At 36.9% G+C, this 22,231-nt stretch overlaps 1 protein-coding gene and 1 pseudogene across 1 annotated transcript in view; one reads left to right on the forward strand and one right to left on the reverse strand.

Annotated features, from left to right (window-relative positions):
- Positions 1–773: 773 nt before the first annotated feature.
- LHFPL2 (LHFPL tetraspan subfamily member 2) overlaps positions 774–22,231 on the reverse strand; it is a 99,665-nt gene continuing 78,207 nt past the window's right edge. Inside the window, exons 4-5 of the mRNA XM_087927190.1 lie at positions 19,362–20,092; positions 774–6,322 (exon numbers count right to left, since the gene is read on the reverse strand). Of these exons, the coding sequence (XP_087783316.1) occupies positions 6,066–6,322; positions 19,362–19,791 (687 nt within the window). The 5' untranslated portion in view covers positions 19,792–20,092 and the 3' untranslated portion in view covers positions 774–6,065. The remainder of the gene's footprint in view (positions 6,323–19,361; positions 20,093–22,231) is intronic.
- On the forward strand, positions 10,242–12,847 carry LOC148127394 (elongation factor 1-alpha 1 pseudogene; annotated as a pseudogene).

Consider the following 22,231-nt stretch of genomic DNA (forward strand, 5'->3'; position numbering starts at 1 on the left):
CAGAGTTTGCATTTCACAGGAAATCATAGAAAACTTGATGTAAGAAGTAAAAGTATTTTAGGAAGCAGGATTCCAAGGGTGTATAAGATTATTTCATAGTAGTAATTATCTTCATGTGAAAACTGCATCATAAAAGGAATAATGAGGTATATTCGTTGGTCATTTGTATATAATTTATGAAAAGAAAGTTTAGAGAACTGGTAAAGTCATTCCACAATTTTTCTGAACTTTTGTCTTTTCCAGCATGTAGCATTTGAAAAGAAATGAATCTGTTATAAAGTTATTTATCCAATTTTTTGATAGAGAGTTGTAAACTTTTATGAAATTTATGCTGTCCAGCTGTTTCGATTTGATTCTAACAGATCATCATGGGTTGTATTTTCCCGCAAAACCAACCTTCTAAAGAATTCTGGCTTAGCATGACCAAGTAGCATGGCAAGTGATCTTCCTGATGATATGCTGGAGATGGTGTATGTACCAGATGCCAGAGAAAGAAAGTGACTGAACAAAGAATTGCCTGATTGTTGGCTTCAAATGGCTACTTGTTTGGAAGAAAGAAATCTAGTATCTTTGTTAGCTCATCATATATCATGAAAGAACCTTTTGTGGACCAAGTCTGGCATAGTGCAAATACAACCGTTTCTTTTTGTACTCAGAAAGTAAAAATTTAATTTGCCCTTTTTTTTAACAGATTGCCTGGTTTAGGCACCTTTCAGAACACTGTATTACTACCGTACTAATGTAACAAAATCAGAAATAAATTGACACAAACCTTCAGGTGTTAATCATAGTTTATTAGACAAAGAATTACTAATATTGTAGAAAATTAAATTAGCAATGCAGCCCAACAGCACACTGTAGCTCATCAAGTGACTTTACTGTTCTCTTTAATCAATTCATGAGTTTCTAGATATGTGAATACCTTTCACATTGAGACAATATACTATAAATTAGTAAGCTTGGAATAACCAGATTTCAAAAGATTTGGAAATCTCTTATTACAATACAGTAAAGTTTTGATTTAACAGACCTGAGTGCAATAGACATCAGATGCTATGGATAAAATTCCCATTATATACCTATGTTGCTTTTATATCATTTGCTTAATAAGGTTACACAAATGATATGCTATAATGAAAAATATATGCATTGTATATTTTTGCATAATGTCACCACAGATTATATACTCTGATTTAATGGACAATTAGGAATAAAAGATATCCCTTCCCCCCAGTTGAACTGTTAAATCAAGGTTTCACTGTATTTTTAACATCCTTTTTCTCCTCTCACAGAAATATTCTATAGTAATGGTTAAATAATATTGCAGTGGCTTTCCTTTTCCACAAAGATATGCCATTCTGGACTCTTTCGAATCAGTTTTAAAGTCCTTCCTGCATATTATACACATAATTTGAATTTATTATCTGAAAATTGCAATGGAAAATAACACAATAAATGTTATAAAATCATTTATCCACAGTGTTTTATTTTGAGCTGTCTGAACACAGGTTTAATCACCAACCATTTCTTGATTTAAAGTAATATGAATTAAAAAGAAGTAATATGTGCCATTGTGTGACATTAATATAGTATTCTGTAAAATATATTTAATTTAAAAAGAAAGAAATACTGAAAAGATTTATTAAACCATACATTTTTGCTTGTTGGGAACATAGTGGCCTAATTATTCAAATGCAGAAAATATGTAGGATATTGCATATAAGCCTGAAGTTGTGATACTGAATATTCAACTGATAAAATTGTGCCATATATTTTCCCAGAAATATCACTCCCAATTTACAGACTCTGCAGTAATACAAAAACATTATTACTCCAGCTATCAGAAATACAATACCATACTGTAGATCTTGCACACGCTATATCAGTTATTGTAGAGCTACTGTATCTGAACTATAAAAATCTGGAAGGTCGTGGAAATTGTAAGTTTTCTGCATCTATCATCTGTGGTTGTCTTTATAGCTCCAACCTGGTAGCCCTATTTGTTCCAATGTTTATGCATAAGATTTCATTGGCTAAAGTTTCAATTAAAAATAAGAGTTATCAAACATGTATAGGATCTATGGTAACTGCATCAGATGGAAATGGTGTTGTGGTTAAAATGTTAAGTACTGTAAAGTAATGGCAGAATTAGGAAAAAAAATATCCAGCATATCTGCTAGGGCCTATGTTACCTAGTCTGCATGCATCCCTGTTTAGTATATTTTCAAGCTTGTTTTTAAAGTAAACAAGCTATTATACTTCATTTTGCTGTGAATTACAACTGCTAGTATCCTTCTCAAAAAGGAGGTCAATGCTAGGAGTTGCGATTCTCCAACATTAAGAGTTCTGCAAGCTGCAGAACTTTTGCAGAGGAAATTTCATTAAGATTATAACAAATATAATTTGCTAAATTTCAAAAAAAGAGTAAAGTTAATGCATTGGGATTAGAAAAAGTGAATTTTCCTTACTTACCTCTATCCCCCTGCCCACCTATCTTCTGCTTACTTCTACCTGGTGTCCCTTCCTTTTTATTCCTGCCTCATAACACCAGGTACCCTGAAACTCAGAGGCTTCAGGGAGGCTGACGATTAAAGACACAGAAGTGTGCAGTAAACTATTAGCAATCCCATCTTTTTATATAACTATAAAGATCTTTCTAATGAAATAAGGGTTCACTTTTATTGTAATGTTTTCCTAATAAAATAGATTACAATGTATTGGGGTATTATCACTCAACAAAAACAATAGGTTTGGATCTGAAAAAGTGACACATTTGGTTGACGTAAGTAATCAAATGAGATTAAATTCTGAAAAGATATCTTACAGATAGATAATGCATATATCCCATAGACATCACCCTATATTATTTCCCCTTATACAATACTGGATGCCTGTATAAAATAATGTTTGCTTGTATGAAGCCTGCTCTCTTCTGTTGAAACGTATTTTTATTTAAATTTGCTGAACAATCAATGAATATACTTGAGTGATTTTTAATCAATTGTTGGAGAACTAGAATGCATTGTATGAAATCAGTATACCAATTTTGCAACTGTATTGGAAATGCTTGAAGAGAAGTATGCAGAATAATGTTTTGTTGGGATTAGTACCTTTTCTTTAAAAAAAATGTTTGGGTATAATATGAAGTTATCACTTCTGCTATTGTCTTATAAAAGCTGTTTGTTCAAAATATCTGATAGATTTTCTTTGATGCCAATTCAAAGAAGGAAGAAGAGAATTTTGTTCCAGATTTTAATTTTTAAAACGTGCTATGAAACTGCTGAACTGTTTCAAACTTTTCTATTCAAAAATCATCTTGAGATTGTGCAAAAGCAAAATAGAAAGGCAATGGGGATGAAAAATGTAAAAAATATTTTCATATCAGGAGGCCAATATTTATTCTTCTTTAACTGCTATTCTCAACTAATTTCCAAAATGCCTTTTCAGAATGTAGAATTTTAAAACACTGAAGAGCTGGTTATGCATTTTTAATTAAGAGAGCCTGGTTGCCAATGATGTGCATATTTAGACAGAAGTATTCGTACACTTGATCATAGTCACTCTGCAGATACAGATAGTCCTTGACTAATGACCATACATTTTGTGGCTGTTCAAAATTATGGCAGCACTGGACAAGGAGACTTGCTACCTTAACAGTTGTGGCTGTGGCAGTATCCATGAGGTCACATTTTTTATTTAGGCACTTGTCACCCACCTTTGGCTGCAGAGTCCCACGGTCATATGGTTGCCATTTGTGACCCTCATTACCAGCTTCCAACAAGCAGAGTCAACAGAGAAGCCTGCAGGAGGTGGCAAATGGCCATCACATGACATTGTGCTTAACTCTGCAGGATTTGCGTATTGATGACAACTGGAACTGTTACAATTACAGTTGTAGAATGGTGTGGTCATGTGTCATTTATGGCCACATTACTTAATGACAGGAGTTGCCAATCCCAATGATCATAGTTAAACAAGGACTGCCCAGGTAACAATGTGTGGGGGCAGTATCAAATTAAATTTTACTCTATAAAACAATGCTACATTTGTACTTCTAAATGTACAGTATGTATGTGAACATACATATCTTTTAAATATATCTTTAATGACACTAAAAAGTACTCTAATTTGAAATTTTTGATTCTAGTCCAATCTTAGTAATTAATTTCTACAACACAAAAATGTTACAGTACCAAAGAGAAAATAAATTGCATATTACTCCAGCATAGATATTTCTTGTGCTCCAAGTGGAATTTTATACTAGAACTTCAAGCAAAATTTTACTAGTTAACTCCAGCCCAGCCACCAACCCTGTTTTGGATTGCTGATGAGTGAGGATTTCTCAAGCACCTGGTCGTAAAAAGTATCAAGCCATAATTTGGCTTATATCTATTATTTTACACTTGAAACTAGGAAAGTTAATCTGCCAGATTTCCAGAATAGGTAAGGGGTTTTTTTGGACCCCATTCTGGGTCCATGCTTATTACCATACTTTATAATCAGATTGCAGATCAGTCTGCATAATTCCTTAGTAAACTTCAGTATTCACTGTTTTAAATGTGGACAGTTCAGCCTCCTTTTCATGGTTCTATTGTGAAAGCAACATGTTCTGAACAAGTGGTATTATGACAGCAATTCTGCAAAAGCAATTTGGGTTCGATTAAGCCCCCATGAACAGTGTTGGTGCTCACTGAGTTAACAACATTGTAAAATGTGCATGTACACAGTTAATTCACAAATGGCTCTTTGGAATATTTATAGCAGTGGTTAAAGAAGTGGCTATTCACAAAAATCCTGAGTTAGACAGTACAGTACATTCCTCTTCGCTGGAGATTCAAAATTTAATTTTAGAAGATGTGCTAGAAATAAGTTACTATTCAGAATCTGATGTGTTATTTCATCCTGGCAACTTAAACTACAATGTATTATTTCTGTCTATCAAAAGATACATTAAATATCAATGTTAATAAGGCTAATCTAAAAATTGAGGATCTGGACATTAGGCATTAGTTCTCCCATCATTTCTTTTTCTACAGCCATCACTGCAGTGTAGTACATTACGTTCTCGGAACATTTTTACATATTTGACGAATGCAAAAGGCTCATTTTTTTGAAAAAATCAATCAATACACTTATAGATGCAACTAAAAAGTCCCAAAAGCATTGAGTAACATATGGTCACAGTTTAGGCATGTGGTATCTGTTGTTAGATGAGCACAATGGCCATTTGTGCTTGAAATGGACTCAAAGGCAATGGTGGGACTTGGAAAGGACCAGCAATGATCTTGGTTACAACTGGACCAATAGTAGAGGATGCCTATATTTGTCTTCTTTTGAAGACAAATCTCGAGTTCAGTATTAGATATACAAGAGTCTAAATTTTCCCCATAGATATACATATCTACCCAGATTAATTAACCAAATAATGGAACTATCTGTGTAATGAAAATAAAAGTAATTTAGCTTATGTTCTCACAGCTACCCTCGTAAATTATCATAGTTCCGTGCCTCAGGTGTGCATTGAGCAATGCTTTTAAAATATTGCTTAAAGGAAATTGTATTCCCTAGTTTCAACTGGAAGTCTTGCTTCTTTATTAAGACATATTCTTTCCACGCGCCACTGCATACAACCCAGAATACTATGTGTTTTTAATATTCATAACCTGCTTTCTGAAAAGATGCTACGGAGTAACTTAATAGTGTAGTGCTTTCCATTTTGACACTGGAGCCTGTCTTAAAATGTATGCACTGAAAACAACCTGACGTTATTGTTCAAAAATTCCTTCATAATAATTCATCTTGGTGAAGACAAAATAGAAATAATTGTTTCCAGAATAATTGGAAAGCCAACAGGTTTGCTTTGTGGCATTCTTTCATATCCATGTGTCAGAATTCTTACTTCACATTTTTTAATACTGTCTGTAGACTTCAGTGCCTTTCAACCTTCTATGTTGTTGGACTATTGGAACACTTACATGTCTTCATTCTTCCTATAAGAGTCCAAGTAGCTACTTCAAATCCATTATTTTTGAGATAAGAAAAAAAAATGGGGGGAGAAGAGTATGTTATAGGAGGCAAATCAGGCTTTTTCCTTCTTCAATTTCCTCTTGGACTTTGTCGCTGGAGGTGGCGATTTCGGCTTGGGCAGAGAAGACTGCGCAGATGAATGTCAGGACTGTGCCACCAATAGCAGTGTAGAAAGCCCAGCCTAAAGAACAGTCACCAAGTTTATAAGCTGAAGCATAAGGTCCACAATAGCTTATTGCCTTCTGACAACCCCAACCAGCAGGGTATAAGATCAACCCTAGGATAAGGAATAGTCCTATTTGAAAGAAAGAAAATAAATAAGTTAGACAAAAGTGCAGTAAAGTTAGGCACAAAACTAATTTTCATAGAAATGTACATTCTGATACAAGCTGAAATTTCTGATGGCTGCTGCTGAATGTTATGACTTGGCCTGTAATCAATAAACTGGTGGACCATATTTTTGTCTACACTGTAATTGCCGAATTCATGGTGATGAATATGAGTGGAACAGTTTAGCAAAGGGAAAGATGTTGCTATAATGAAGGCTGAATTCAGAACTTGGGAATTTAGGAAAGAAAACATCAATTTAAAAGCTCATTCGGACATAGAAAGCTCAGTCAGTTTTGAGTACTATATTTTTGTTGACATCTAGTGGTCACCTGGATTTTTGCTGCCTAAAATGCTAACCCTAGCTAAAGTTATTTCACTCTGGGAGAAATGGTCTGTTGAGACCCTCTTCATTTGTTCTATGTGAACAGTGCAATGCATGCATCAAGGATGATTCACCAACTGTGTGACCTCGTGTGAGCAGGCCCTACCTGCTGTGCATTACAACAGCCCAACTTTTTTCAATCCTGTGTGACCCAGGAAAAAAAAGATGCTTCTGCCTTAAGGACCACAATGTCTTTAATGAATGGACTCTTTAGTGGCATTTCTTTATGTGTGTTCTTGAAGCAATTCTTCCAGGCCATTCTCAATGTATCCACAGTTCTACAAACTAATTCAAAATTCACAGTGTGGATTTTAATACTATGCCTAACTACAGTATTAAAGGTACATTTTGCTTTCTAAAAGTCTGACATTTTCATCAAGTTCAAATCTAAGAACTTAAACCAAAAGCTAATTCCTAATTTAAAACGAAAGTCCATATGTTCTTCCAGTATATATAGCATCAGCCACCTAGGAGAATAAGACAAAACATTTAAAAGCCATGGATTACTTGTAACTTCTTGTGTTATTGCTTACTGGAATCCATAGATGACTATGACTCTTATCTTAACTGTAGCACTTTCTCTATGGAATTTGGGAATTGGGTAGCATTTCCTGTTGGAATGCCTGAGCCAATTGACATAAAATATTGCTTAAGGTCAGGCAGACGGATAAATTGAGCTTTCATCCTACTGAGCCCACCAACTCTGGCAGACTAAACACCCCAAATCCCCTTCTTGATATCACAAGTTCTTTTGTCAACGAGACCTGCGGCATAATTCTTTTGACTGGAGGTTCTACTGTTTCTACAGCCTCAAAGGCAGTTTGAAAATTACTGTATTTTGTCCAAAGTGTCCAAATTAAATTTTAGACATTTCCTTTAAAAATAAATGTAGTTTATTTGTGCAAACATGATTTCATATATTGCAAAAAAAAAAAGCATAATGAAATTTCCATAGCGGAGAGCTTGACTTTATATTGATTTGTATTATGGCTTTCCTGAAAGGATTGGTTGCTGGAACTGAATTTTGTTGCTCTCCCTCCCATTTTTCTGTACAGAAGAAACAATTATTAACCCTACATTGGTTCTGGCATGTTGCTGAGTTGCTTGTGGTGACTGGCAGCACTGGATCTCTGCAATACAGGGTTTATTAGTTGTGGGAATAGCAAACAATCATTTATGACTATCCTGTTTGTTATCCAGAAGAATCAAGATTTGTTTTTAAAGGGAAATAAGATAGGCATGAAATTCTCCGCCACAGGCCACTTCTGATACATGGACTGGGAGTCCCTGCTGTAAAGGGTTTGGCTAGTGGCTAACTTATATACCACTTCACAGTGCTTTACAGCCCGCTCTAAGTGGTTTACAGAGTCAGCCTATTGCCCCCAACAATCTGGGTCCTCCAAAGGGTGGAAGGCTGAGTCAACCTTGAGCCAGTCAGGATTGAACTCCTGGAGTGAGCAGTGAGTTAGCCTGCAGTACTGCATTCTAACAATTGTGCCACCACTGCTCCATTTGCATAGGTGACAAGCATGCAGGTGAAAATATCCCCTTGGTTAGTTATGGGAGGACTCCAGTTTTTCTGAACTGCTCCCTTTTATTTTCAATGAAATTTTTCTGAATTTTTCTCTCTACTTCAATAGAGAGCACAAGCATGTCACTCCCTCCGCCTGTATAAACTCTGTATGCAAATACACTTGGATTTCACTTTTTTTTCCATCATGGAGAGAGATAACCATACAAGGTTTAAAAAATTGTCCTTATCAGCACTGATAATTCACTTCTTCCTTAGTAGTTTCAGGAAGCAAGGAAACTTTAAAGAATGTAAACTGAAAAAAAACGCCCTGGCAATGGAGAAAAAAATACAATGAATTGCACTGCAAAGACTATGAATTGTATATTGTTTGCCGAAATTAAGCATAGCTATCTGAAAAAGCTGCACAAACATTTTTATACATAAGCTGAAAGTAATTTTTACCAATGACAATCATGATTATTAATTCTATTAAAATGCCAACATTTTTCAGAGCTCCAATATACTAAAAAAAGAGCAGCCTCTTGGCAACATATGGGAACAGCACAATAATTCTTACAAAATGTTTATTCTGAATTGATTGCTGGCTCATACTGGGACTTGGTCTTCATGCAGTACAATTAAGCATTTTCCTTCCTAAAATGGTAGCTGAAGGGAAGGATAGTGCAGAAGTGATGGCCATAAATCCTTCAGCCTTGTGCAAGTCCAGGCAACTGTCTCTGACAATACTTTGGTCAACTATTTTGTAACAGCTGAAATCTGTATTGTTAAATGAGGTTATATGATATTCAGGATATTTCCATTTCCATGTTGCATTTTGGCAATCTATTGCTCTAAATTAAAATGTACTGGACTTATATAAAGCTGAAGTACCAATATCTTTTTGAGACTGTTATATTTGGTTTCAGTTATCATTAATTTAGCATTTTATCTCTGTGGTACAGGTTTAGTGATTTACCTTTATTGAATTATCTAATAATTATTGAAGAACAAAGGAACCTTCATTAAATAGGTTAAGCAGTAACAGCTATTCCCACACAGTACCGTTCTAAAAACAACCATGCACTAAGTTTGAGCAACGCCAGAACAGCAGTTTTGCCCTGATGTAAAACAGATCCTCTGGCCTGATATGGAAGCAGCCTCTTCAAAGCACAGTTACCCAGCTGTTTGTTTGGCTAAGCAGAAACATACGCTTTAGTTTTGACAGTTGTTTGTATGGTGGTTGCTCTGCCATATTAAGGGGTGAAGTACTGCAAGGCACACTTAGTTCCATTTCGAAAATGACCCTCTCCCAATTTCTGTCAAAATTCAGGGAGTGTTTGCTTGCTAAAAGGTCCCAGGAAAATCCACAGGAGCTAAATGTGATCAAAAGGGAATTAATGCTACATCTGTCAAAGGCATATGTGATGCTGTTTAATTTAAATTAAAAAACACTACAAGTAATTCCCATGACCTTAAAAGTCACAAGGCCCTTCGTATATCAGACATTACTCTTCCAGGTAGAAAGCTGCTAGCTCTTACTATCACAATGCACCATGCGTCTTTCCCATCATTCTTCTCTTGACTCTTGTGAGAAGAAGAAAGATGGAAAAAACCATGGAAACATTTTGCAAAGGTAGGGACATCTGGATACCCCATAACTTCTGTATAGAAAGCAAGGCTACTTGGTGAAGAAATATTTTTTTAATGTTAAGCCTACTGAAATATAAACCCCTTAAGACTGTTCCTGTCTACAAAAATGTACAGGTTATATCTGTATAATGTGTTAAAAATCACTCTGGATAGCTAATGTAGGCTTAATGTTGGGAGATTATCAATAATTGTTTTAAGGATATGCTAGGAATGACACTGAATCTTCAACATCCAAAATTTTATTATTACCACTCCCAGAATAGAGGGGAAATCCCACAAGCTCTGGACTTGGTGTTAGTTAATGTATTTTTTGCTCCATAAGACACTCCAAACCACAAGATGCACCTAACTTTTGAGGAGGAAAACAAGAAAACAAAAAATCTGCTTCTGCCTCCCAGCCCCAGCATATGGCTTGTCAGGGCTCCGTTCCTCCGCTTGTTTGTTCTTGAAGCTCTTGAAGCCACAGAAGAAATTTCCTGTAGGTGAGGCTGTCCCCACAATGGATTTTTTTTCCCGGGATTCCTGTTGTTGCCGCTGCCTCTCGCCACCATCTATTGCTGCCACTCACTGCTGCTGCCACTCACCGATGACTTTCGGCGGTTGGTTCACACTCCCAGAGTACCGCTGAGCAGCTGTTCCAGGAAGCAGGGATCACTACCACCATTCACCGCTTTGACCATTTGCCATGAGAATGGCGGTGGTGATCCCCAATGCTTGAACAGCTGATCGGTGGTATTCCGGGAGGTTGATCTAACTGCCGATAGGCAGCAGTGGGGACAGGCTGTTCTTCGCTGCTGCCTGTCGTTGCCGCACCAACCCCTTCTTCTGTCAACACAGCCGGGTCTGTGATGCAATATTCACTCCATAAGACGCACAGACATTTCCACCCACTTTGGGGGGACAAAAAAGTGCATCTTATGGAGCAAAAAAATATGGTATTTCCTTCCTAGTGGAATTAATAGAATTATAGTGCATTTCCTATGTCTCCTACATTGCATTAAATTCATCAAGGGTTCCTCTTAGAGAAGCAAGCATACAGTAAGACTAATGATTAAATTTAAAAAATGCTATTCCATGGCCCCTTGCGTGCTTGCAGGACAAACTCTCAAGACCAACAGGATTGATAACTCAGTAAAATTCATTGGTTAAAAACAGATGGCTATCTTCATCAATTTTAAGGCAAAATGACAACAAATCCAACTTACTAATGCATCCAATTAATCTTTGTTCAATTTTTGGTTAACCTACATTCTGCATAAGACTGCATGCCAATTTAGTTCTGATATAATTAATATGGAGGGTACCATATAAGAGAAACCTGGTTTAATGTTTATGACACAAATCAAGAAATATTTTTTGCATGTTTAATTATTAAATAATAATATACTATTTCTGAATGCTATATTAGAGGTTGCGACAGCTGTATACAATTTTCTGAAAAACTGGAAATTTAGACACTGACCGCTACGGGAAAACTACCAAATTGACTTTGTTACTAGTTACTAGAAATCAAGGAAAAGTTAATTGGTTCTGTCTAACTGCCTAAACAAGTGGCATCGCTTGTCTAGCAACATCTGTATCCAGTAGCAAAACAAAGTTTAGGCCTGGTAGGTTAGGCAGTGGCAACCAACTTCCATACTGTTGCCATCCACACTGCATGTGTCTATTATCTATAGATCAATTTAAAGGAGTCTTTCACAATTTGCTACTGTCAGACTTGAAGTAAGATCTACAAATTAGTTGATCAAGTCTTTGGAAATAAATGTTTAACCTAACAAGTACTTCAACTTGTCCCCAAGCCGGAATGATAACTTTTTCCTTCACATTATGCCACCTTATGAATAAAGCCTTTTCAGCTGTATGTTTTTCTCTCCCGAGGTTAAGTAAAATATCTATGAAGTGGCTTATATATATGGTTTTTGCATACTGTGAAAACTCAGTCACACTGATGTGTAAACCAATGGTTTTTATTACATTGAACAAGACAGCCCAATGGAGGTTTATTCATTAAACCAAAGTTTAACAACATGGCTTTTATACTATGTCTTTAAAATCCAAGTGCATAGGAAACAAGGTTGTTATTAAATTTATATGTGGCTTATTGAATTAGGCATCTTCCAAACTCTGCCCTATTTGGAAATGTTCAGTAACTTTGATGATCTCTGTAAATATACGCTTACAGAAGAAAATAATGGAAGAATCTAAAAGTGAAAGCCACAAGGATGACTGGCAGCTGTGGGACTTTCCACAATATTTCCTAATTCATTTGTTTTACAGCAGTCACTCTGAATTGCTGAGAGTAATGTAGCCTTTCTTCCCCACAAAAACCCACACTGTGAATCAGGAGTAGCATAAAAATCACAAGACTAGTTGTCTGGCCTGTTGTTCCTTTTTTTTTTTAAGTGCTATATCAGGATTCCACTGAACCACCTTACAGCCAGAAGAGATTTGAGGAAATTGTCAAAGAAGTTGGCACGTACATAAAAAAAATCGGCTATAATCCAGATACAGTGGCACTTGTACCAATTTCAGGCTGGAATGGAGATAACATGTTGGAGCCTAGCTCTAATATGCCCTGGTTCAAAGGGTGGAAGGTGACTCGTAAAGATGGCGGTGCTAGTGGAACTACACTGCTAGAAGCTCTGGACTCTATCTTGCCACCAACTCGTCCAACTGACAAACCTCTATGCCTGCCACTTCAGAATGTCTACAAAATTGGTGGGATTGGTGCCGTTCCAGTTGGTCATGTGGAAACTGGCATTCTAAAACCAAGCATGGTGGTGACATTTGCTCCAGTTAATGCTACAACTGAAGTAAAATCTGTTGAGATGCATCATGAGGCTCTAAGTGAAGCTCTTCCTGCTGACAATGTTGGCTTCAATGTAAAGAATGTATCTGTAAAAGATTTGCCAGTTACTACAGCTCAGTGACTATTAATACGAAAATCAGTCAGCATTTTTGAATATCAGTACATATACTGATATTGTCACTATATTATAAAGCTAATACACCAAATTATTTCTCTTCTCATGTCTGCTCTGGCAGCCAACTGGAAACCTGGGTTTGCTAGAATATGCTAAATCTGAGTGTTTTGTTCTTTGCTTGCTTACTTCCTTGATTTCTATGGCTTCCCACTCAGCAGAAACCTCAGACCAGTTAACAAGAACTTAAAAGATCAAATACAAAGGAAAATTCTAAAACAATAGAATATATTGTGAAGGATGGGGTGGGGCAGACTCACAACTTGAATAGTTGCAACAGGCTCATGTATCATTCTGGGCCAGGACCTGCAAGGCATAGCAAACCTGCAGCCTTAATGGTCAGCAAGGTAGGAGCCAACCGAAATCCAGGAGGGCGTTGCTCCATAGGGCACTGGGCCAAGGAAGACAAGCTGCCTGACCCCATGACTGAAGAAAACCAAAAGGACATTTTGTATGTCTAATGTTTCATCTTGAGAGTATCCGCTATCTTAGTGTCTATTGTACCACAAGACAGTTTAAGCCCTGCCTTGCTTATAAAAACAAAGTCACATTCCAAACAGGCTGCTTAAACAGCAGACCAATTTTCCTGCAAGTTTTTATTTCAGAAAATCTCTTGGATGAAACTGTCCTGGGTAGCATTTGGACTCTCTCCAAAAATGCCACAAGAATCAGTCCATCGCAACTTGCATGCTTCAATTACATAATATAAACTAAGCCATAATCCACCAATTAAATTTCAGACAGCAAGAACATAGCCATAAAGGAAATACTAACACAAGTCTAATCCATGTTATGCTGATGAAACAAAAGGATGGGAGGGCAACTTATATCATGGGTAAAAGCATCAGGATGGAGGGATACAGAATTGATTCTCTTTCCAAATGTTATAGGTTATCTCCAAAGGCTGATAAATGGTATGCCTCATTGCCGAAGAGGACAATTATTAAATACATTGCAGAGTATTTACAATAACTGCATTTGTTATCATTCTAGTCCAATTAAAATTACATTAAACTTAACTTCACCCATCCATCCATGCCTACTTTTAGAATACTGACCCCACATACCACTGAAAAACCTGTGATGGCCACTGAGCTTGGAAGAGATAGTCACATAAGTCCCTGTATTAGGATATGGTTTTAATGAATGTATGTATACCCAATTAGAAAATTCACATGTAGATCAGCCTAGAATCTCTGGATTCCAGAAGGCTATTAACGTAAGATGCCTTAAAATTCTACAGCTACTTATGATCAACCTTGTTTAAATGTGGCAAGGGGGAGGGATGAATGAAAAATAACAGGAATGTATGCCCAGAGTATGAAGTCCCACCAGCTCATGAATTGTAGGGGTATCAAATTCATGTCATCATCATGTGATATATCAGGACTTTTTCCCCTTCGCTAAATAAGGCATGGGCGTGGCCACCTGATATGACACATCTGGCCCACAGGCCGGGAGTTTGACAGTCCTGTCATGTCATCCCAGCTGACCAGCTAAAGCAAAAAAGCATGTATATTAAACAACTAGACTGTTATATGATGATGTTGGAGGATATAAAGTGGATAATCATTTTAATGATAACAAAGACCTAGTGTATAGGAGAAAACAATGGAAAACCACTCCTAGATTTTACCAAGGAAACCTCATAGACAATAAATAAACCATGGAGTCCTTGGTGCTGAGGTTGGTTGTTTGCTTGCAAACGTTTTGTTATCCAACTAGATAATATCATCAACATATTGGTTTTGTTCCCTGTTTATATACAGTAGCATGCCTGCCAATTTTGATGGAGATGGGATTTTCTCCTGATTCTCCTTTAGGGGATTCAGTTTCCCAATGAAAATTGTGGTTGTGACAATCCATGTGTTGTGAGATTAAGGAGTTATGTGGCTGTTGTTGGGCCCAATAATGTAACCTTGCTGGTAGCACTAAAGCCAGGTAAGGCTACCTTAAGGAGATATTGACAGCAACATATGAAGAAAAAGAAGCAAGGCTAAGATATGAAGAATATGCAAGTCCCATTGTTATTAGTAAAACTATTAAGTCAAAAGGAGGGGGAGGCATGGCTTTGTTTAGCTTAGCAAGTTCAGAGAATCACAGAGTTGGAAGGAACCTTGGAGGTCTTCTAGTCCAACCCCTGCCTAAGGCAGGTGTTCAAAGGAAAGAGTTGTGTGACACCAACCAGTTAGGGCTTATTTAATAAACAATGTTCAAGCAACTCTTGGCTTAGCATTCACCCCTGTGAATGTGGCTAGAGTCCTGCCTATAATGAAGAATTCATGACTGCATGATTGGGAACTTTAGAGCACCCACTCCAAAGAAGCAAATATGATATTGATAGCAGAGTTACTTTGGGATTCACTGCCAAAACACGTGGCACAGTAGGGATGCTTCTACTTCCCTGTGGTGTTTAAGAGTTTCACTTTGTTCTTGTTTGTTCTAATGGCTGTTCATGTTTATTGCACTGCATTCTTATTAGGTTGCTTTATTTTTATACCTTTGCACATTGCTCTGAAATCCAACTAAATGAAATACTTGAGAAATATTTTGAATAAATAAACAAGACATTCCTGGGCCTGAGAAAGTTCTTACCATTGTTTCTGAAAGCCCTAACAATGCTACCTCATGATATGGTACGGTTGTTGGCTGGCCTTGTGAATGCCAGCTATTGGTACAGATAATCCTTGACTTAACCATTCATTTAGTGATCATCCAAAGTTACAATGGCACTAAAAAAGGGACTTATAACCAGTTTTCCTACTTATGACCATTCCGTGGTCATGTGATTATGTGAGGGCTCAGAGGAAAAATGTAGAAACTAGGGAAGTGTGATATATCAGGATATATATATAGGACACTAGGGAAGAAACTAAGGATCTCATTTGGAGATTCTCTTTTTGAGGAATTCTTATCCTAAATGTTCTCCAGAAGTAGCTTTTGGTTATTTTTTTGGCAATTACCTATTGGTGACTGTTTTTAAATGACAGAACATAACTTGGCTAAAATTAAAGAGGTGGAGATTTCATAAAGCCATTTCCCCCTCTTTCTAATAATTCAAGCATAGCTATTTCCCATTACCATGTGAGTCTTTGTGTGATTTATTGGTGATTACTTTTACACAAGAGTAACCAAATTGCCTTTTTGTACTCAGCTGAAATCTCATTGGGAAGCACTAAAGATAGATGACAAAAGCCACAGACTGTGATATAAACTGGTTGCAGGTGAATGGAGTAACGGCGTGGAGAGAGGTATACAGCTCTATAGCTGACTTCATACAATGCGGTAAAACCTAAACCTATGCTAGGGGTGATAGCAGTTGTGTTATTTTATGTAAACTAGATCAACTACATTATGAATTAATATGATGGCCTGGCTTACACAATACAAAGAAAATGGTTGGGTTCCCTCAATACACTGAGCTGTAAATTTTTCAATTCTATTTCAGTCTAGTTTAAGAATAGTGCAAAGCCAGCATGAGAGTCCTGACATATTAAGGAGAAAAAAATCCTGACCACATGAGCATCAGTCATGTCTGAAGGGACAATTATACCACTATCGTTTCCTCATTTACTTAAGGTTTCAAAACTGCCATCTACATCTGCCAATTTCTTAACTCCGTGATGATCACATGCTCTAAAACCTTAGAATTAGACAAGCAAGTCCTTAGGACATAGTTCTGTAACTGATTTACAAATGTTTTGCCCTCAAACTATAATCTGCTGTATTCCAAGCTCCAATATTTCCTTCCTTCCCTCCTCCCTCCCTCCCTCTCTTCCTCCCTCACTCCAACTGTGTGGACAGATCTCTGAGATTATTTTGGCAAGGTTTCAGAAATAGTTTGCCATTGCCTCCTTCCTAGAACTGACAGTGACTCAAAGTTACCCAGATGGCTTCCAGTTTCTAGCCACTACTACACCAAAGTGGTTCTCTTAATATTTTCTTAAGTACCTATTTAAAATGGTAAATCCATTAAATGACTAAATAACTGGAGGCTCCAAACAATACTGCTTAAGAAAGGAAGCTATTATTACAATCAATCCTGTTAAAATTAATTTCTTGTTAGTATTTTAGGAACAGATTTCCTTGTTCTCAGATCTTTCAAGTGATTCACAGCTTTCTACAAAAACAGCTTATGTACACTCCAAAGAGAGTCAAATAGTCCAGTGGCTTTTTCTTATGAGACAGCAATTACAGATTTAATGATATGGTTCTATTACTTCAGAGTTCTTTGAAACTCTTTCCCCCGCCCCCCTCTTAACAATCTGGTTACAGAATTGTTTACCAAATGAAGACTGTAGCTTCTCCACTTTAACAACCAAGGAAAAACTTTGCAGGAATTTTAAAATGAATTTTTAATCACAAATTTATTTGCAGACAGACTTAAAAGTCCTTGAACCACGATATGTGTGGGCTCACTGTGACTTGCATGCCAATCTACAAGCATAATGGATTACAACTTAAAAGCACACAACTATCTTATCGTCTCATAAATCCCACTTCACGTATCACCTAAGTCACAGCTGAAGATGTTTAACAATTGATGTATTATTTTCTTTCCCATATGAATTCCAAGGAATAAATAAATCACTTTTTGCAATGATTTACAGACTTTTTCAATTGATAACCTAGGCAGAAATACTCTGCATGTTTACAGTACTTGGGAGTAATATAGTTTTATTCAGTAAGACCTACTTTTGAGTAAGCATATCTAGAACTATTATACTGATCCAGCATTCCTGAAAAAGCTCATGCTTTGATTGCCAACAGAAATGTATAACAATCAAGAGGGAAGAAGTGTAACATAGTGTAAGCAACTCAAAAGCAAACAATAGTTTGCAAAGGAGCTCAATTTCACAAAAAAATTGCAGAAAAACAGAATTTATTAGCAATCTCCACATAGATATAAGAATCAACCTTCAATATAAATGTGAAGAATTTTTTTTAACACTGGCAGCAATTTGAAACATGCACAACCAGCAGAACTTAGCACACATTGCAACCTGTTGTTATATTATCATCAGTTAGATTTTCAACAGTCACCCATTTACATTACTGTTGGTCTGACTAAAGAATCACTGCAAGATTGCTGGCATGATGTAAGTTGCAAGGGAGCTAAATTTCAAAAATTCCAAAGTTACTTTCCATCTACAGAGTGCTGTACTTTCAGATCCTATGGTGATTCCCACTAATGAATCTTTTAAAAACTACTATATAGCAATAGATTAGTGTCTCTGATCCATGTCAGTTTGGAAACTGTCGCCTAGAGCAAAGTTCCCCAAACTTTTCTGCTTTGTGGCCCAGTAGGAGAGAGAAGAAGGCATGGTTCTATGTGAATTGCTTGCAAGCTGCAGGCAGCTCCATTTGCACAAGCAATGTGCACACACTCACCACTTGTGCAAATGAAGAGTGCATGCACATGCCTGCTGTTCACGCTAGTTGGGATGAGCGCACTCCCGTCACTTCCACTGCCCAATTCCAAATGACTCAAGACCCAGTAGGGCCCAAGGGTTACCCTGTCTAGAGACTGTGCAAGAACTATGGTTTGTCATTATTCGAACTCTAAGAGTCTAAAATTCATCCCCCTCCATCTCATTCCCCCATCCCCACCCCAATCCTGAATGATTCATTCCATCTGTTTCTGGATTTAGGCAAAATCATATTTATTATTTACATTTAACCAACTAAAATCATGGTGTAATTATACTGTAATCAGGGCTTCCTAGATGTAAACCACAGCTGGCTGATTTAGATGATCCAAAAAAGCATGAATTTATCACAAAGTAGGGAAGAAACTATACTGAAAAAGAAGCAGCCTATAAGTCTGAAGTTCCTTAAAGTTGCCACCTAGTCATCTTGAACCCCAGACTTGCTCGGAGAAAAAGAGGGAGTGTCCTCAAAATTGAGGCATTTTAACTGAAAAACATCAATATATAAAAACTAACTTGTTTTTCTATTAATATTCCCTTCTTATAGTGCCCTTCTTCAGGACCTTGCGCAATCAGGGAATATGTCCCCTTCCTTTTCCACTGATGAGTCTGAATAAACATTCCTACCTGACTTCGAATAAAATTTAAGGGTTTATGAGTTCAGTTTGACCTATGGTGACTTCATGAACATATGCATATAGTTTTCTTGGCAGAAACACAGAAGTGACTGTCTTCTCCTGAAATGTTATTTGCTATTTTGCAATAATCTGAGCCCTGGGATTTCCTGGTGGCCTCCCATTTACGTATTCACCAGTCTTGCTTTTCAAGATAAGACAATTCTGGGCAGCTGTTGCCATTAGCTGAACCATCTTTAATTTGGAAACACTCATAATATTTCTTTGAGCCAGTTAGCTAAAGAACATGAGAAAAGGATTTACAAAAATAAAATCTAAATGTGGGTGTTCCAAATCCACTTATTACAAACATATAATAAGTATGTTACTTACCAACAGATAGTAAGAGCTTCCCTTTTTATTTGTCACACCTACCTGCAATTCCTTGTAGCAGCCCACAGACATTAAAAATACTTTTCTTCATAATACTCTGTACACACATGGTGAAAACAGAAACGAATGCAACTGCACAGAGTATCAAGATCCCCACAGCAAGAAAAATAGCAGTAGCTTGCCAAAACCCACTGGCAATCTCACTGAAGTTATCTGCATAGGGGCCACAAGATGTATCAGGCATGGAAGACTGGAGGTGCTCAATTCTGGTGCAACGTCCATAGATCCCCAAGGTGGGACGGTAGGGATCCATTGATCCTGCCCTCCTGCTGTCTGTGTCCTGAAAACTTCCAGGCTGGGCCTTGCCAATCAGCCAATCCGCACTCATGAAGGCTATGAGCTCTGCAAACGCCACAACAATACTCAAGAGTGTCCATAACATTGAGCGACAAGTAACAATGACATGACACATATTGCTATCCAGTGCTTGTGGCCACGTCAATTCAAAGACTAAAATCCCAAGTGGTTAAAAAGAAAAAGGAATATAATATGTAATCCTTTTTTCTGTTCACTTATTCTTCTACTTCAGAAACTGAAGGCACTCTTGGAAGGCGGTAGTCATGCAAGCAGTTTCGTTGTTGACTCTAAACATCTTCTTTCTCTCTTCCTCTTCTTTGACTGCCAAGGTCTGAAGTGTGTACATCTGTGCTAATAGTCATACTGGCATATGACGTTTCAACCCCGAGGACTGCCTCTGGTTTGACACTCCACACCTAAAAGAAAGAAAAGAAAGAAGGTATGGGAGGAGGGATTGTTAGAAGAATTAAAATAAATCCTTCATTTCTGAGAAAACCCATTTTTGTTTTTAGGTAAGATCTAAACAAGCATCTAATAGTTTTTATATCAGCTTGTCAAATACAGTCGGCAGGAATCTTCTGCAATCTTTACCCACAGCAGGGTTATTAATTTCCTATGAGCACTGCCTTACAGAATTGCTACAGATTATAAAACTTTGCAGTGGTCTGCTTTTAAGTTTCACAGATATTCAGAGTACATCCATCCATTCAAATTTCCACCTAAAAAGAATACACTTAGTACCATTTGTGAGTGTAGATTTGGAGAAAAAGGCCAGCCTCAATTATGAATTTTAACCAAGTCTATTACGTAAGATGAACAACTTTCACGATTCTTCTCTAAAGGAAATCCGCAAACTAAAATAAAATTTAAGTAGTCTGAGTAATTTAAAAAGGCTTTCTCTAACCTCAGGGAAATGACGAATCAACTACTCATAAACTATGGATCTGTATGGTCATAACTACTTCTCTGGTTGGCACCTATCTCATCTTTAAAAGTGACACTTCACACAGAAAGACCACTGAAATTTACCTTATTTGGGGCTGGTTCAGAGTAGCCATTTACATTTTATTCTACACGAAACTAAATATGAATGAAACTTCAGAATATTAACACATGTATACACACATAAGACAATATACCTATAATATGGGAAATCTGTTAGGAAAAATTAATATTGCTCAGGAAAGATGACCATGTTTAAATAAATTTACTTATAAGTTTGGAGTACCTCATAGTTTTTTGCTCTTTCAAATTTTTTATTAAACATTTATGTATTAACATTTATGTATTAAGTAGGCATCCTTGAGAAGGCCAGAGAACAATCTAGAAGCAAAAGATACAACTTTGCTGGTGAAGCAGCACTGGAACAGAGAAGTTCCCATAGGTCAGGTGAAAACATCTATGAAATGGTTGAAGGAAATATAAGAATACATATAAAGCTACAGCGTAGCTTAACATTTATCACAAACTGTGTGGAAGAATCTCCATATAAAATCCATGTGCCAAGGTTTAAGATATGGATCCACTGAATTTCTGAAGCCATCATAAACTATCCAAACATGGGCCTACTAGTTGGAAATTCTGAAAGTTTCATTCACATCAAATCCAGAAAACATTAGATTGGAGAAGTCTCTTCTAGCGTCACACAGGTGAACCCAAAGAGGACATTCTTGTGTGGACACAAATTGTTTTAATATTCCTTGCTTAAAAGTAAAGCATTTTTAGGAAGTTGATCATTATTTAATTTTCTGGATTTAAAAGACCACAACTTCTGGCTATTCTCAGACAGTCAGTGAAGAATTAATACAGTTCACAACTTGACTTCTGGCATAGAGGGGGAAACAAGCAGCACTGCTGTCAGGCAGATCAACAGACGTGTGGTGCAAACACACCCTCTGTAAATAATAAAAGCTGGGAGATAACTTATAACTTGCCAAAGCAGCAAATCCTCTCAGCAGGTCAAATTTCTATAATAATTGGGAAGGAAGGAAATACAGTAACTGTCTCTTTTAACTTCACCCATGCCAGAAAGGAGGTGAAGAATTTAACAGGCAGGAAGCAAAATAATTACCATGTTCAAAAGCAGACCGTTATTATTTTGTTAGAACAAAAACACTTGTACGGTTATTGAAATTAGTTTTAAAAAGATAACGGGAAAGAAGTATAAGAAATAGAGCAAATTAAAATAGAAATCACAATACAGTACAGCTGGTTATATTTACAGATCTTCAGACAGAAGCAAAGTTCAAATTTATTTTACAGGGTGTGGAGATCACTTGTAAGATGAAAGGAAAAGCAATAAAAGAATGAGTCATTGCTCATGATATGAATAGTAAATACCAACGCTGCAAAATAAATAAAATAATTAAACTGAAAAACCCTGGATAGTTTATACTTTGAAATTTACAAATTTAAACCCTTAGGTGTGCTGCAATTTTCATAGACGAGGGCTGTCAAACTGGCAGCCTGCGGGCTGGATGCATTCTGTGCAGGCCACACCCACCCCAGCTCCATGGGAAAAGCATCATGTGACGGTAACGTGACACTGCAAGTTT

This window comes from Pseudonaja textilis, chromosome 2, assembly GCF_049901715.1.
Source record: "Pseudonaja textilis isolate UNSWEBS1 chromosome 2, rPseTex1.2, whole genome shotgun sequence".
Taxonomy (NCBI): Eukaryota; Metazoa; Chordata; class Lepidosauria; order Squamata; family Elapidae; genus Pseudonaja; species Pseudonaja textilis.